Below are 17,482 nucleotides of genomic sequence, written 5' to 3'. Positions count from 1 at the left end.
AACATTCTTGAAATAGACATTAGAATATTACTGTTGACATAAATTCAATTACTTAATTATAGAAGAAACATGCATGTGTTGTTGTTAAAAAGTGACTAATAGATTGACAACCAATGAACAAAGAAGAAAAAATAAGCATTTTCGGGGCTGTCCAGGTTTGGTGGTTGTCCGGTTTTGGTGGTCTCCAACCAGTATTAAGAAAAAATGTTCGAGTCTTTCTAAGTGAAATACAATTTGAGATTACATGGAGATTTAGGTCACTTGTTGAAAATCACATTTCTTGCATGTTTTTGCATCACTTTGCTTTGTTTCAACATCAACTTTAGCAGTACATAATGCATATTTTATTGAATTTAGAGAGTCGGAATTTTTCTATAATATTGGTCCCACCAATCAATATAAGCTAAGCCCAGGCTTATACAATGTATCGGTATGTAAAAATTTGAAGCGCACTTGTAAACTCTACTTCCTTGTAAAGAACATATTTCTATATCATGATAACTAATTAATAATGATAGAAATTTAAAAAAAAAGTAAAGGACTTTGCTAGACTTTTCTTGACTGTACGCTAAATTCAACAAACTCCCGTTATTAAAATAAGAATAATTTCAATAAGAATTAAACATTTTTGCATTAGATAAACGTTCAAAGAACATATCTCTTTCCTGAATGTTAAAATCATATTAAATAATGATAGAACTATAACTACTTTGCTTGACTTTGCCAGAGACATAGAATATCTATGTCTCTGACTTTGCTGTGTTAAGTAGGACCATTCCAATGTAACGTTTAATCTATATTATGACAGACACAATAAATGCTTAGATATAAATCAAAGACCTGATATTACTGTATATAATGACGATAATTAATCCAAAATAAAGAATAACAAATGCTTAATTGATTATGCAAGAAATAAATCAAAGACCTGATATTATATTATAATGACGATAATTAATCCAAAATAAAGAATAACCTTACGACGATTACGGTCAAGGGGAGGTAAGTCATATTTCGTTTAGAAACGTGTACCGGAATTGTCATTTTTGTAGCAACCAGTTTACATGTACGTGGCAGAATTTCAGGATGCACCGGCTAAAGGCATTAATTTTTGTACCAATTTTAGTGATAGTAAGTATTGTCATTAATGAATTATAGTTTGTATGGTACCGATTAATTGTTTGCATTCGTTTTAATTCAGTTAACATGTTATTGCATTCTTAATGATACGGAAATAGCCTCTTTAAATTGTTTGCAAGTGGGTGGGGTATGACGGATGTTCACTAAGAATTTTTACAATTGTAATTTGTATGCTCATATCCATGTAAAGGACCTTATTTTCAAAATGAAACCTGGAAAATGACAGTTGATTAGGAATAATGCACAACGTGTTTCGATGCTTGGTGCTAAAAAATAATATGAAAAAGGCAAAGCCTTAAACAGGTCTAGGATTTCATGATAATTACGAACTGTCCGTAAATTCATAGATGGTCTAGAATTTTAAAGATTTTTCAATCCATAAATTAACAGATATTCAATGTGAAATTTGCTGTTTTTAGTTTTAAACTAAAATACGCAGCTTAAGACAAGTTGTTTTATTGATTGTTTATATTTACAAAGGTAATGGGTTGAGTTTCATCTTTGTATGATGATTTTGAAATTTTTGTTAAAAGTGAAAATAGAAAGTCATCGTATTGTTCTGAATCTTACCATACTGTTACATTTATTCATGTAATAAGTTACCTTATCCATTTTTACCTGCGGTTTTGAATTTTAATGCAACTTCTACTATTTTTTTAGTTCATGTCTGTAAATTTACAGATTAAAAAATCTGTAAAATTATGGATCGTCCAAAAATTTACAGACTGTCCATAAATATCATGAAATCCTAGACCTGTTAAAGCGAGCTCGATGTACTTTTAACGTGAAATAGCATGAAATAATCGCTAATTTTTATTTCAAATGCAGTAACGAGTGCGTGTGACGTCACACGTACTGTGTTAATTTATGGCTCCGCCCCTGTCGTGAAATGAATAACGAGTTTTGAAAACGTTGATAAAACTTTGTTTATTTTATTTCACTCTATAAATTTTCAAGCGAAATAAAGATTATTTAAAGTGAAATAAATGTAAAACTTAAAACATTTGCGACATTAAAATAGCGTACTTGATTTGTTTGTTTTGCACGTGCTGTTTGGCGCTACATTGTGACGTCAAGTAAACAATATTTTAAACGTCTGTACAGCGTTAACGACTGAATAAAAGATATTGGTGTTCGGATTCATTTTCTTAGTTAGACCATTTTCTTTCATTCTAGATAGTTTTCACAACAAAATTCGACAAAAAATTGTTTTTATTTATCAGATTTCAAACAAAATGGCGCCTTCGATTTTCATTTTTATACACAGCTTCCGTTATTCTGGTTCCCTGTCCAATTATGGTTCCCATAGACGTGCGCGGGTGACCAGTCTACACATCTGTTTTCAGTCAGAATTCCTCAGTTTTTATCGTTATCTTTAAATTCGAAAGGTTGCGATGTGTCCAATACAGTACTTTGGACGAAAGTTTTCTAAACCATCACTTAGCAGGTACTCGCGTTACCGTAAAGCTCGCTTTGTGAGCAGGCCCTTCGGGCCAGCTCGTCGAGCTCGCTATGAATAAGGCAAAGCCTCAAAATGAGCTGCGTCTATTTCTATTTTTTCTATTTAATGAACATGATGCTTATCATTAAATGTGCTGAATACTTGAATCAGTCAAAATTTTGCGTAGTCTCTGATTATTGAATCAAACGATCTTGAACACGCTAAGAGCAACTCAAGTTCCTGAAACTTCGAATTTGGTTAAATGGTAATTGGCAAGGGATTCCGAAATGTCAATTTGAATGGGAACAGAAAGGAAAACAGAGAACTGTTTCCTGGCGTGCTTGGGTAAACACTAGTTCAGGTAACCTGCTGATACTGATTCCTGGCATGCTCCAAATATAATGGGACTGGGAACCAAAATCGCCTCCGATGAAGAGCAGGCAAACTTATGAACCATAATTTTGCTCTACTTCCGGCAAAAATTTTCAAAACCATCACTTCTGGGGATACTTACAATACTGTAAAACCCGCTTTGGACCTGCTCTTCAAGGTCGCTAATATTAAATGGAGTTCTGCTTTTCATTACTAGCTACAGGCATAATCTTAGGAAATTTAAAATTCTCTTCTAACAACCGATTGTATAGCAAATAAATGTAGAAGTTGACAGTTATTTGAAAAAGTTAGAAGGCAGCACATGTTACTGTTTTCTAAACCATCCTGCAGATTATCCCCGTAAAGATCAATAACATAATCACATGGTCAAACATTTTGGCGAGATGGAGGCAAAGTACTGAATTTTTTTACCTATTGGAAACTACAGCATGCCCATTCACGCAATACATTGCGTAATTCACGCATAAAATTCTACATGCACAGATGAAAATTGTAAGCAGGGGTTACATGCACGCAAAGTAAAATCGTCCGAATGAATGTTCAGATAGCCTAATATGCATATCAACTAATGTCATTGCCATCTACCAATTGTTTGGAACCATCTTTACCTGGTCTCAATTGCATGTATGCTTTCAAAAAGACATCTCAGTCTGATAAATTTGTAAATATTTTTGCCATGTCTTGACGTCACATTGAACTGTTTATAGAAAAAAAAATATTTTGGATATTTACAATTGTTGAAAAGTATCATTAGTTCACAAATGATTCACTTGATTTTTTGAACAATTAACTTCTATCCTGAACTTTACAAATGTCATATGAAATAAAAATATAAACAATTGACACTTGTCGAAATAGATAGATAGATTCTTTTGTTATAAGTATGACCACGAGTATATTAATATAAAATTGGATCATTTAAAGTTTTGTTTCTAACGACAAGGTATTATAAATACATACATGTATTATCAGAGCAAGAGTATATATTTACATAATCACTTATAATTTCATTATTATAAGCAGGTCTGTCATATCATGTAACTTAATTATGAACAGGCATAATGTACATGTATGAGTACTTATGTAGTGATAAAAAATGTTGAACAACAGTATTAACAAAAACAGTATGTTGCAAAGTAACACCCCCACATACCCACACCATGTCATGCCTATTTATGTGTTGTTGATCAGATCAGTGATTGTAATGGCTGTTATAATGCTACCTTAAATGATGAGAGGTGTCAGTGCTAGTAGGTAGTAATACTAAGTGAAAACAGCTGTTCAGTTACATCATGCTGACTAAAATGTTCTTGCAAACAAACACATGTTTAAACTTCTGTGTACCCCCAGATTTTGAAATGTAACACCCAATTTTCAATGACAGTGGGTACATGTACCCCTAAATTTGAAATTGAGTGGGTATACTGACTATTAGGTACTTTATGTTGGTATATTTTTTTATATGAGCCGGGTCACAACAAAACCAACATAGTGGGTTTGCTACCAGCATGGATCCAGACCAGCCTGCACATCCTTGCAGTCTGATCAGGATCCATGCTGTTCGCTATCAGTTTCTCTACTTGTGACAGAGTTGGTAAGCAAACAGCATGGATCCTGATCAGACTGGGCGGATGTCCATGCTGGTCTGGATCCATGCTGGTAGCAAACGCACTATGCTGGTTTTGTCGTGACGCAGCTCATATGTTGATACATAGTTAATCAACAAATTATATCGGGATATGCTTCGCTATACTACATGGTATGCTGGATGAATGAATACAAGCATGTAAGATTCCTGGCACGATTCTTAGTGGACTTTCCCTATGAGTCTGTCTTCAGCATTCACTTTATGTCACAGTATATTTATAAATAGGTACCATAGTTAGGACAACATGGTCGCTAGCTTAAGGTCTTCAGTGTACGGTACTAGTTGTAAGACCTTCTATAAAACCTATGTCATGTTTTTATCCTTCATAAATCTGATATTTTACATTTTCCATGTTATGTTAGGTTTAACAAGTTAATGTAAAAATGTATAGCAAATAAATTGGTATTAGACGTCAATTTACAACTAATGCATTAAACAATTTAATCAGTAATGATTTGAAAAAAATTAAATATCTGGTGAAAGATTAATTCCAAATGAATATACTGACATTAACTGAAATGAAAATTGTCATTTAAATGTCACTATATATGGCAGCAGTGGTCGTGCGATATTCACCAAGGATATCTGGATGCGGATACAGTTACAGTCAGGAAAATCAAATTTAAACAGAATATTTTGTAGTATTACTTTGGTTATAGGTCCATTTATAATTCACAGACATGTTTTCATTTTATTTTTCAAAAGCTTTCTATTTTGTTTGTCCGGGTAATAATTTCTAAAAAGCAGCTGATAGGTTATATGTAACCTGGAGAAGTGTATTATAAATGAGTATAGATGACATGTTATTTTTTCAGCTCTTTATTCCCTCTGGGGCAAAGAAAGGGAAGTCACTCATCCTTGAGCTAGATGACTTGAAGGAGTTCAAGAAAACCTTGAGGACAAAAACCAATCTTTTAGTAGCCTTCGCTAAGTCAGGTAACTTCTTTTGCGTTTTTATAGATATACAGTCATATATGATAAAATGTAACATAAAATTTGAAATTCTTGCATAGATAAAGTGAAGCATCTAAAATTGAAATATCTGCAAAGTATAATAAAGAAATATACTCACAATTTTTAGCCTGATTAGAGTAAAAAGCATTGAAACACTTCATTTTTTGTCATTTTACAGAATAAATATGATTATTGTGGATAAATGGGGTGATGAAATTATTTGAAAATTTAGACACAAGTTTTGGGCATGTTACATTTTTGTTAAAAAATGCCAAAACGTGCACTTTCTGCTTCTGTGTTTTGATAAAATGAATATCTGATTAAAACTACAGCTGTCATCGATAGAAATGATATTCATGTACCATTGATATTTTTCAATCAATCAATAATCAATACACATTATGGAAAATCAATAATTTTGACTTAATAATTGAATGTCTAGAATTAGGAAAATTCACCCAAAACATAATTATGCAGAAGCATATTTTATATCAATGATGACAAGAAATAGGCAAATGGCATTTATAAACAAAAACAAAAGACACATGTATGAAAAGCATTCATACACATAGAATAAAAAGAATTACACGTAATTAATACTTAAAGTAAGTAATTTTCAATATATTGGTGTATCGTCAATATTTGTGGTCTGATATCGATATATAGTTGATTTGATTTGCACTGAATCAATGACAGCTCTGATTAAAACAACTTGCAAAATATATTTAAACTGAAAATATTGAAATCTGACATAATTATGTTTGAATATGAAGCCGTCATAGTAGTATTTTAAACAGCTGTTACTGTGTAGAATAGTAAACTCATTGACAGTCTGTTAGGTAAAGGTTGCAACCTGTGACAGTGTTAATCCCAAAGAGGGCTGTTTGTTTTACTGACTGTTATACCTTTCACTATAACAGACCCTTTTTATCCATACAATTGCATGGAAAATTACATTAATATTGAAAATTACATTAATAAATAAGACAGATTTTCTAGTATCATACATGTATCTCAGGGGCCCCCACAGTTAATTAATTGATAATTGATAATTATTTAAGTCAAAATTAAATAGTTCCCTAAATTTTTACATCATTCAGTAAATATCATTCAGTAAATAGAGGATATTGAATGAGTGTAAGTTTAATACTGAATTTATTGAACAAGTTGAATTATATTATGTGAGCCTCTTGCGAGCATGATATTATTTTACTCAACAAGTTCAATACATTTAGTAATTATCTTACAGGAATTTAATATTCTATTTATCACATACCAAAACAGACAGTTTGAAGTGATGAAGAAACATTTTTCATTGACGCGCCTATAGTATAACGTTAACAGTTGGCGTGTCTTAATGCTATATTTATATAACCCAAGGTAGTCTAGTACTGGTGTTACTCTCCAGGAACGATGGTTAGGAAACTACCCGCCTATATGACTGAAATACTTATGGACAAAGGCGTAAAATGAAACAAACAAACAAACAATATAACCCAAAATTAATGACGTCACGTCAAAAAATACGTGCGGCCGGGTATTTGTTAAATTGATCTCTTTCGAAACTTTGGATTTTTTTTAATACAAACATGTTGAAACTTAACACCAGTCCATTATGATCATGGTGATGTAGCATAGATTTAAGGTTGTAAATGTTTAACAACTTTTTATTTGTTTTCTCAACCATGTCTCCTTTAAGTTTAAAGTGTTTTTTTTAAAGAGTGTAAAGTTACAACTGGCAAAGTATACTATTAAAGCTGCATGCCTATAGATGAGCCAAAGTAGGTCAATAAAATCACATCAGGAAAAAAATGTACTAAGATTATGGAAAAAGTAAAAACATTCAAGATTTAAGTAATAATTGACATCTTATACTGCAATCAATGACTAATTTTTCAGTATTTATAACTAATTTTGCATATTTTGACCTCTCTTTGGTAATTTACATGGGATGTAAGTGTTATTGATAATGTGTTAATTGCTTCCTTTTAATTACTTCACAATATTATTCTTTTAAATACATTTTCAAAATTTTCCAAAAAATAGCATGATTCTGGAGGCTCCATGTAAATTTACAAAAAGAAGTCAAAATTATATGCATAAATAGTTGTAAATACTGAAAATTTAGTCATGGGTGTTTGTCACACCTGTAGCAGCTCTAGTTTATAACTTGACTGCTTCATATGATCAAGTCAAGTCAATATGTATTGTTGAAATATATATATACCTGTATATAATAGTATAACATAAGCTTTGTATAGTTTGTGACCAACATCATTACAAATTCAAAAACTTCTGTTGTCTTTTAATGCTTCACTGTATTTTTGACAAAGGGACCAGGGATTAGGTTTGAGAGGTCAAGCAGTCGGTGTTCGAGTGATCCAAGGTAGACTAATATATATTTTATAGGAATTTTGCTAGGACTGGTCGATGAGTTCGAGCGAATGGAGGTATTAAAAAGGTTGAAGTTCAAGCAAACGAAGTTTGAAGTTTACAAAAAATGGTAAATGAGGAAGCTAATATAGTTATGATATATATTTTACAGACAATGCAGCATCAAAGCAGATGTCATTATTGGAGGACCTTGCCGAGGAAATTAAAGGAAAAGGAACTGTGGCCTTCGTAGATTGCAGGTATGTTGGACTGTATTGCACAGCTTATTGATAGCATCTGCTGCATGTAAATAAAAATGAAACTATTCTGATTATGTTTTAACAGTTTCATTCTAAAATATAACTATATTCACAAGCACGTTCTGTTTTTCATTTAAGTTCCAATTTTCAAGCAATATTTAAACAAGTTTATAAATTATTAAGTTATCATTATACAATGAACATCATGCTTTGATGTTTTACAATGTTGTCTTCACAGGTGGTGCTTTTCCCAAACCAACATGTTATAGAAATTTATCGGAGTTTGTTTAATATATTTAAATCAACTGTGTTACCTATAAACATTTACTTTTTGTAGAGTTATTGCCCTTCAATTTGTACATAGAAGTAGACCATTTGTTTTATAATTGGCACACTTCATTTGGTATATTTCAGTGAGGCAAAAAAACTATGCAAAAATTTGAAAGTTTCTCCGTCACCCTTGGAGCTGAGACATTACAAGTAAGATTCGTAATTATTTTTCCAGTGACATTAAAAGTTTTTTGCCTTTCCGTAAACTTATTTTCTATTAAACTTTAAACCTGTTGATCACAACTGAATTTACCCATGCAACCAGTGCTGACCAAGATCAGCTGGTATATTTGATATCGAATGCATTTACGTAAGTGAATTTATTAAAATTATGAATTATTCCTAAAAATGATGAATGGTTTTGTCCAGATTGAAAAATGGATAAGTCCATTTTGGATAACTAGCATGATATTGGTACATTCATTAAAATGTTAACCATATACTGAAATATAACCATCATAGTAAAAACTAGTGATAAAAGTAATCTCTAATACAGACATCAAAGGAAAGATTTTAAATATTTCTAAAATTTTGTAATGCTCTGAAATTTCCCATTCTACTTGGGAATGTTTCCTTTCAAAACAGCCCTGCCATTATTCATATCAATGTGAAAAGAGCATTTTGACAATTTTCATTGTGTTGGGACATCAGTGAAGGTTTATCTAAAGTGTGGTCCACAAAGTAATTTAATTTTACCTGAGAGGATTTGTACAAGGTTATAGAGATAAGAGAAAAAGGCTACATAAATAACTGAATGATGTTTCACGCGACCACTGTGTGACAAATAACTTTGAAACTCGCTATTTAAAAACCAACATATTGGAAACAGCCTTATGCAGTCTTTTCTCGGCTTGAATTTGGTCTCTGTTTGTTATGATTTTGCTATTTGTATTATTTAAAATATTTATGATGTTTAAATAGAACGAATATACTGTTTAATATTTTCAATGTGTTTGTTTGTTTTTTTCCAGGGATGGAGACTTTAACAAAAATTATGACAGAAAAATGGTTAAAAAGGTAGTGTATTCTTCTCATATAGAAAGGTTAACTCCTGACTTTACTCATTAACAACATTATTTCCAGATTTCTGGAATTTTTGTGTTATACTGGAACTGATGTACCAAAATCCCCGTTGGTTTATTCATAAGTACAGGTCATTATAAAGAGCAGCAATAATTATTTACATTGTGCCTTTAAGTTGATTTTTCCCCTCTTTGCAAAACTCCTATGTTATTTTTGCAGCCTAGGTAAAAAAAAGAAATACCCCCTCTCCAATGTGTCAAGAAAAGCCCTGCTTATATGGTTGTTATAATATTCTAAGACAAGATAGTATACATACATGTAACAGTCACATTCAATTGGTAACAAGGTGCCCGATTAGTTGCAAAGATCAAATATGTTATTTATTCAGCCATAATGTATGACTTGTTTTGATCTACCTAAGCACAAGATGAGAACAAAGTTTACACTAAATTAGTAAAATGTTTTGTTTTTTTGTAAGTTTTTTTTCTCTGCCACTATTAAGATGTGAAATGTGTCTTAGAGAAGGGTGGATATTATAGCTGAGTAAGTTAAGAAATGATTTTGTATTACTTCTTTATTTACAGTCGTTGGTGAACTTTATGTATGATCCTACAGGTGATATACCCTGGGACGAGGAGGCCGGGGCTGAGGATGTTGTACATGTAGAGAGTGAACAGGTACGTCATGTGACCTCACATTATATAGTGGCCATGACAAGATATGAATAAAGTTTTTTATATATCATGAAGAATTAATTGTCGTGAATGACTGCTAAAAAGTTGTTTGTTAGACTGTATAGTGTAGAACAGGCAGTGTGTAAAGCACCTGTACATGAAAATTTAAACCCAAACAAATATACCTGATAATTCCTATAAAGATGGATGTAACATAGCTGTATATCAGAATAATTTTTTTTTTATCAAATCTCAGTTGTAGGCTAAGCTTTTATGTTTAATCTGATTAAAAAAAAAAAATTATTAGAATTTAGGTATCTTTTTTTACCTCTAATGTGCGCTACTAAAATGTTTTTCTTGATTTTCAGGGGTTCAACAAGCTTCTTAAGAAAGGAAAATATCCAATTCTAGCCATGTTTTATGCACCATGTAAGTCTGTTAGCCATGTTTTGTATGTTATTGAAACTTTTCGCAATATTTTGTTCTAAATGTAAATTTCCTATGTCGAAAAATCTGTTAAAAAAGATCATGTACATACAACAAAATAGATAAATACAGAATCCCTAAAGAAAGCCCAACACGGCAAAATTGAAAATGTTGCAGGCTCGGTTTGATTGAGCCTGTTCATGGACGGTACTGGAAAGTGCAAGTTACCGTCCACGCCCCCTAGCACCGGCTTAAGCAGAATTCAACATTTAAACGTGAAATAGTAAAATTTTGAATTTAGAAACATCCGCAGATGTGTTCATACAGTGGTTATCATGGAACCTTCAAACTCTAATCAAAACTATAGATTATTATTATCTAGTAAGGCTTCTTAATTAGAAAAAAAATGATAAGAATTTACACTTAGTGAACATCTTTAAATGTGAAACTTTTTTAGATGTGAAACTTTATAAATATTTGGTGTTTATTGAATCAAGACTTGCCAGTAATCAAAAAGTTAGTTCATATTTGTAAATGGTAGAAAAAAAACTCACTTCCAGGCCTAGTTTTGCCCCTCTTTTCCTCATTTTGCTCCCACTTTTCCTTCCCTAGCAACCTTTTCTCTTTCAACTCTGTGTGAACGCCTCCATGGTCGAGGGGTTAGAGTCGATGACTTCTAATCCAGTTACCACTCTGGCGTGGGTTCGATCCCGGGAGATGCTTTGGTAGATTAGCACGGAGGAAGGTAGTCTAGTACTGGTGTAACTCTCCAGGAACTATGGTTAGGAAACTACCCGCTTATATGACTGAAATACTGTTGGGAAAAGGTGTAAAATGAAACAAACAAACAAATAACAAATCAACTCTGTCAACATCTTTCAACCTGTTTTTGCCTCTCTCACAATGTATCCCTATGAACTCTTTCTGGCCTTCCCCTCAGATCCCTACTTCTTTCTTCTCCTCCCATCCCCTTTTTATGCCTCCACTACTGAGGGGGGAGATAAATTTGCCTGCCCCTGTGATGCTATCATACCGTCTTGTTTGTAATGCGGGTGCATCTGTGTCTTGTAGACACATTTGTAGTTTTCCCTCATCCTTGCCCCCACACTATCATGCTTCTTCACAACTCTCCTTGTCTCTTCAAACACCTTCCCTCTGCCCCTTCCTTCTTTCTATAAATAGATAAGTTTTTAACGACCATTTTACGTCCCCGTTATTTTACAAATAACATAATTGGGCCGCTTCACAACAAAACTAACATAGTGCATTTGCGACCAGCCTGGAACCAGACCAGCCTGCGCATCCGCGCAGTCTGATCAGGATCCATGCTGTTCGCTTACCAACTCTAATACAAGTAGAGACACTGATAGCGAACAGCATGAATCCTGATCAGACTGTGCGGATGTGCAGGCTGGTCTGGATCCATGCTGGTCGCCAACGCACTATGTTGGTTTTGTCATGACGCGGCTCATATATTCATGTACTATATAACAGGGTGTGGATTCTGTAAGAGGTTGAAGCCAGATTTTGCTGCAGCAGCTACAGAACTAAAAGGACAAGTGGTTTGTGCTTCTACTTATATATTTCTCTCACAGTAACTATAGTAACTGAAGTATGTACAAATACGAATAATTCTAATCAATCTTTTAGAAAATTAATCCCCTATATTTTTTGGAAAGATGAAGTTATTCAGTAGTTATACAGTCGTAAATGTTTACCAGTGTCACATCTTGTCAATTTATTTTCATTAATTTGCTTTTGTAAGAAATACAAATTTCTGATATTTTTAGTAAAAAAAATAATAATACTTTGAAAAACTGTATGTGTTGTTGTTGTTTCTACGTCATAATATTTTCAGTGAAATGGTAAGTTTTATTAGCATGCAATAAAAAATTTAACATCATTTAATAGATAGATTTTATTATTGGCATTTTGCATAGAATGGTAAGTTTTACTGGACTGTACAGCAGTCATTATGTATTTATAGTAAACAAGATTGCTGCTATAATATTTCAGATAATGGCAGGGATAGATGTAGATAAACCACAACAGATGGCCCTTAGAGCACAATATAACATTACAGGATTTCCTACACTTTACTATTTTGAGTAAGATTCTTTTGTTTATATGTTCAAGCTGCACATCTCCAGTACCAGACGAGCCAAAATATTTCAAGAAAATCAACCTTGAGAAAAATATACTCATGATTCTTTTGTTTATAGATTCAAGCCACTACAATAAAACTAACTGGCTAGATTAAGGTTAGTAGCTCTACCTGATTGCTCACAGGTGGATGAAAAATAATGTTCAGAGCGGCACCTGACACCTTACTTGTTAATAAAGCTGGAATGTTGCCTTATACCATTTATTTGTCAGTCTGTCTTCAGACTGAACTCCAAAATATAATTGCAATTGTATATTCCTGTATTGCATGAATGGTTTACTGTATGGTTTATGTGATAATAAATCATCTTTTATATTTTATATATGTGATTTGTATTTCATACTTTCAGGGGTGGAAAATTAAAATACAAATATGGTGGAGAAAATAATAAAGAAGGTCTTGTAAAATGGCTTAAAAAGTAAGTAGTTTATATGCTAATTGGAAACATTCTACCCTGTACCTGAAGTGACTAGCTTTTGCCACCGGTATAGAGCCAGACTAACCTACACTACCAGGCAGCCTGACCAGGCTCTATACTGTTGGCTGTCCCATTCTTGTATTTTATTTACTGGAATCCTGTAAACTTCCAGCAGACTGTTCCAAATTCCGTTGTATACAGTTCTGAGTTGGCTGTTGAATGTGCATACTTCTTTTTTTTTCAGGTCTATGTTCTGTTAAATAAAACGTAACGTCACTCATTTAAAAAGGAAATTATCAAATATTTTCATTGTTGTTTATTTTAAACTAAAATTAAAAGTTCACACATATTGTGATTTATGAAAAGAAAAGGTAGGTAATTGAATTGTTTATAATATAAGGGGAAGTAACTGTTTATAATATAAGGGGACATAACTGTGTATATAAGGGGAAGTAACTGTGTATAATATAAGGTGAGGTAACTGTGTATGATATAAGGGGAGGTAACTGTGTTTTCAGTCCCAGTGAGCCAGAGGAGCCTAAACCGGAAACACAGTGGGAGGACGAGGCACCGGAAGTAGCTCATCTCCATGACAACACCTGGGAGGATTTCATGTCAACACATGGTTCCGTACTTGTCATGTTTTATGCCCCATGTGAGTTTATTCATTATGTCTAGTCATAGTTTTATGGTATTTTACCTTAGGGTTAGATAATATAGTAGGGGCGTCAGTGGCAAAGTGGTAAAGGTTGTTGACTTAGAGCCATATGCCTCTTACCATTGTGTGCTTGAATCCTGATAAGAACTTTTGATCCAGAACTTTGGATCCTTTAATGTGAGGAAGCTATCCAGCTAGCTTAGAGCCTGAAATAATGCATGGAAGGGTATGTGAGGTCATCCTCCACCAATAAAGCTGGAAAGTTGCCATATGACCTTTAGTGTGTTGATGTGACCAAAAACCAAAAATAGATAAATAAGTACAGTTATAACTTAGTTTGATTATATTAATGAACCTTGTGTATAGGTTTTTTGCCATGATAGATTTTAAAAGCTGTTGAAACAAATGAAGAATACTAAGACTATAATGTGTATATCATTATTTCTTGTATTTGTCATACAATGTTGCTATGGTTACGTACAGGGTGTGGTCACTGTAAGAAGATGAAACCTGAATACCAGGAGGCAGCTCAAACTATGAAAGCAGAAAATGTAAGTTCTTGTTAGATTGATGACATAGTATTTAAGTTATTGTGTAAATTTAAAAGCCCATTATGCCTCAGTAGGGCTAGCAATTTTATTTCTCAAAAAACTTTTTGGTATCTCATTACAGTTTTCAAAGTAATACTCATTTGCCATGTACATGGACTATCTTTTGCAACTATAGCTCTTTTGGCCTCTAGTGTAATTATTATGAATTAGTATTTCGATTGGAAGTCAAAATATAACTTTGTCTGTAATTTTACTACCTTTATGACACATGTCTGCACATTCAGCGCTACTTTCTTCAGATGTTTTAACATCTTATATGCTCTACATACATTATTCAAACACTATTAAGCACATGTTTGACATTTCTACAGAATAAAAACATACATGGGTGTCATGATTGTGCCTTTAAAGCAGCATGCCTCCAGATTCATGCTAATTTTCATGAAAATTTTTAAAATGAATTTAAAAGTAAAATATTGTGAGATGAACAAAGAAAATAATTTTTACATTGCAAACAGCTCTTGCAATCCACATAAATTACCAAAAAGAGGTCAAAATAAGCAAAATTAGCCCTTACTGCGTCAGAAACGCAGTAGAACTATGGTGCCGCAAAATCAGCCTTTAATCGCATGGAACAGGTAAATCCTCACTTGAATCTTGAAACATTTTACTTTTCGTAAAATTTTAGCAATTTTTTCTCAAATTTAATTTTCTTGATATATTTCGGCTCATCTGGAGGCATGAAGCTTTAACAATAACCAAGAAAAAAATATAAATATAGCTTTGGTAATGTGAACTCTTAGCCTGAAACACCATTGATACAATATACACTTGCAAAATAAAATACTATTTCTTTCAGGATTTCCTGTAGTCCTTAGTAATTATCTATGTCACTTTACTTCCCTGCAAATAATAAAACACTACTTTTACAATACCATGTCAAAATCTAATTCAATTAGGAGTGAAACAATTAACTAATGTTTTTCATTTATCATTTCAGCTGGTAAAATGAGTTACTATATTATACTCTAGTGTTTCTGTATAAAGAACATGTTATATTATACCAATATATTTTGTTTAAGATTGAAGGACAGTTGGCAGCTGTAGATGTTACAATAGATAAAAAATTAGGAGATCAATTTAGTATAAAGGGATTCCCAACAGGTAATTCTTCCTTAATTATACAGTAGTAATTCAGTTGACTAAATAAAACTTATTAGTCCCCTACCGGTTTAACCGGAGGGGACTTTAGGTTTACCCTCCGTCCGTCCGTCCGTCTGTCTGTCCGTCAGTCTGTCTGTCAGTCCGTCCACAAAACTGGATCCCGCGATAACGCAAAAAGTACTGAAAATATTTTTATGAAACTTGATATATGGATAGATTGCAGTATGGAGATTATGCACGTCTTTTTCTTTTCTTCCTATGTTGAAAATTCTGGTTGCAATGGCAACAAATAGTCTGAAAATATTGCAAATTTAACACATAAACTTGATCCAGTGATAACTCAAAAAGTACTGAAAATATTTTTATGAAACTTAGAATATGGGTAGATGGCAGTCTGCAGATTATGCACATCTTTTTCTTTTCTTCCTATGTTGAAAATTCTGGTTGCTATGGTAACAAATAGCCTGAATTTCAAGATTTCTGATTTAAATTTTTCAGCTTTTTCACTATAAGTTCTTTATTTCTTAAGGTGTTTACTTCAAACTTTAAATATAAGTTTCTGGTCATCAACCACATCATATGTGACAAGGTTTACAACTCTAGCACAAAAATTATCAGTATTACCTCCGTTGAACTTAGAATTTTTATGAAAAAAAATGTTGTCTTTTTTAAATAACTTCTTTATTTCCTAATGTATCTACTTCAAACTTCATATATATGTTTCTTATTATCACTCAACATTTTTGAGAAGGTTAAATACTCTAGCAAGACTATTTCCAGAATTATGTCCCCCTTGAACTTAGATTTTTTTCGAGAAATTGGTATTTTTTACTCCAACTTCTTTATTCCTTATAGGATTTACTTTAAAATCCCACATGGTAATAATATGACAAGGTTGTATAAACATAATTTCCTTACTAGGCAGGGAAACTTAACACATTACTGTAAAATAGACAAACTTAGAACTCAAAAGATTTAAGTTCATTCATGTCATTCATTCACTGGTAAAATTTAAATCAGAATGTTGCTGGGGTTCTAACCGGTAGGGGACTTATGAATTGCTTGCAATACTATGATAATTGCTTGTTCTTTTTATTTTTAATAAGTCCATTGTTTCTAAAAAATATGAAAAGTTGATTTAACATTGAGGAATATTGAGGGGCGTCCATGGCTGAGTGGTTAAGGTCGTTGACTTCAAACCACTTGTGTCTTATCACACCAGTGTTGACGGATTCTTTCATGTGAGAAAGCTATCCAGCTAGCTTACGGAACGTGGGGTGGTTCTACTCAGGTGCCAGTTTTGCCTGAAATAATGCACGGAGGGACACCTGCAGTCTTCCACCAATAAAAGTGGAAAGTCACCATATGACCTATACTGTGTTGGTGCCGCGTAAAACCCAACAACATCAAAAATTTGACCTACTAATATGATTATAAATATATTTAATTGCACTAGATTATATAGATAAAAAGAAGTGAAAATACAGACACCCAATAACTTTTGAGATCATTTTATCCCCAAAGAACATTAGGCCTATCCTTGTAATTTATACACAAGTGTAATGAGTTATGTAACTTTAGTGTTTATTTTCCACTTGTATTATTGCCTTAAAACTTGTTTTTGTTACAATTTTATATCACTTGTTGCGTGTTAACATATTCCATAATATATTATTGTGCATGTATATGTCATAACTGTTTGATTCTTGTTTCTTTTCAGTGAAGTACTTTAAGTAAGTATAAACATTATTTATATAAAAATCTTAGATTATTTATACATATGAAAATACATTTTCAATCAAATGCAGTCCAGACTTTGCCAAGTAAATTCTTAAGTTTGACCTTTATTTAGACTACATTGCATT

At 32.6% G+C, this 17,482-nt stretch overlaps 1 protein-coding gene across 1 annotated transcript in view; it reads left to right on the top strand.

Annotated features, from left to right (window-relative positions):
* Positions 1-1,012: 1,012 nt before the first annotated feature.
* The window catches only part of LOC132739523 (protein disulfide-isomerase A5-like), a 32,829-nt gene continuing 16,359 nt past the window's right edge, over positions 1,013-17,482 (top strand). The window contains exons 1-14 of the mRNA XM_060727236.1: positions 1,013-1,131; positions 5,438-5,558; positions 8,122-8,209; positions 8,624-8,689; positions 9,511-9,556; positions 10,147-10,239; positions 10,605-10,665; positions 12,157-12,224; positions 12,679-12,770; positions 13,176-13,244; positions 13,763-13,899; positions 14,386-14,453; positions 15,536-15,617; positions 17,338-17,350. Coding sequence (XP_060583219.1) covers positions 1,087-1,131; positions 5,438-5,558; positions 8,122-8,209; positions 8,624-8,689; positions 9,511-9,556; positions 10,147-10,239; positions 10,605-10,665; positions 12,157-12,224; positions 12,679-12,770; positions 13,176-13,244; positions 13,763-13,899; positions 14,386-14,453; positions 15,536-15,617; positions 17,338-17,350 — 1,049 coding nt within the window. The 5' untranslated portion in view covers positions 1,013-1,086. The remainder of the gene's footprint in view (positions 1,132-5,437; positions 5,559-8,121; positions 8,210-8,623; positions 8,690-9,510; positions 9,557-10,146; positions 10,240-10,604; positions 10,666-12,156; positions 12,225-12,678; positions 12,771-13,175; positions 13,245-13,762; positions 13,900-14,385; positions 14,454-15,535; positions 15,618-17,337; positions 17,351-17,482) is intronic.

The sequence above is a fragment of the Ruditapes philippinarum genome, unplaced genomic scaffold, assembly GCF_026571515.1.
Source record: "Ruditapes philippinarum isolate M1 unplaced genomic scaffold, ASM2657151v2 ctg2511_1_1_1_1, whole genome shotgun sequence".
Classification (NCBI taxonomy): Eukaryota; Metazoa; Mollusca; class Bivalvia; order Venerida; family Veneridae; genus Ruditapes; species Ruditapes philippinarum.
Note: the sequence above shows the minus strand (reverse complement) of the source record. Positions and strands in the feature narration are given on the sequence as shown.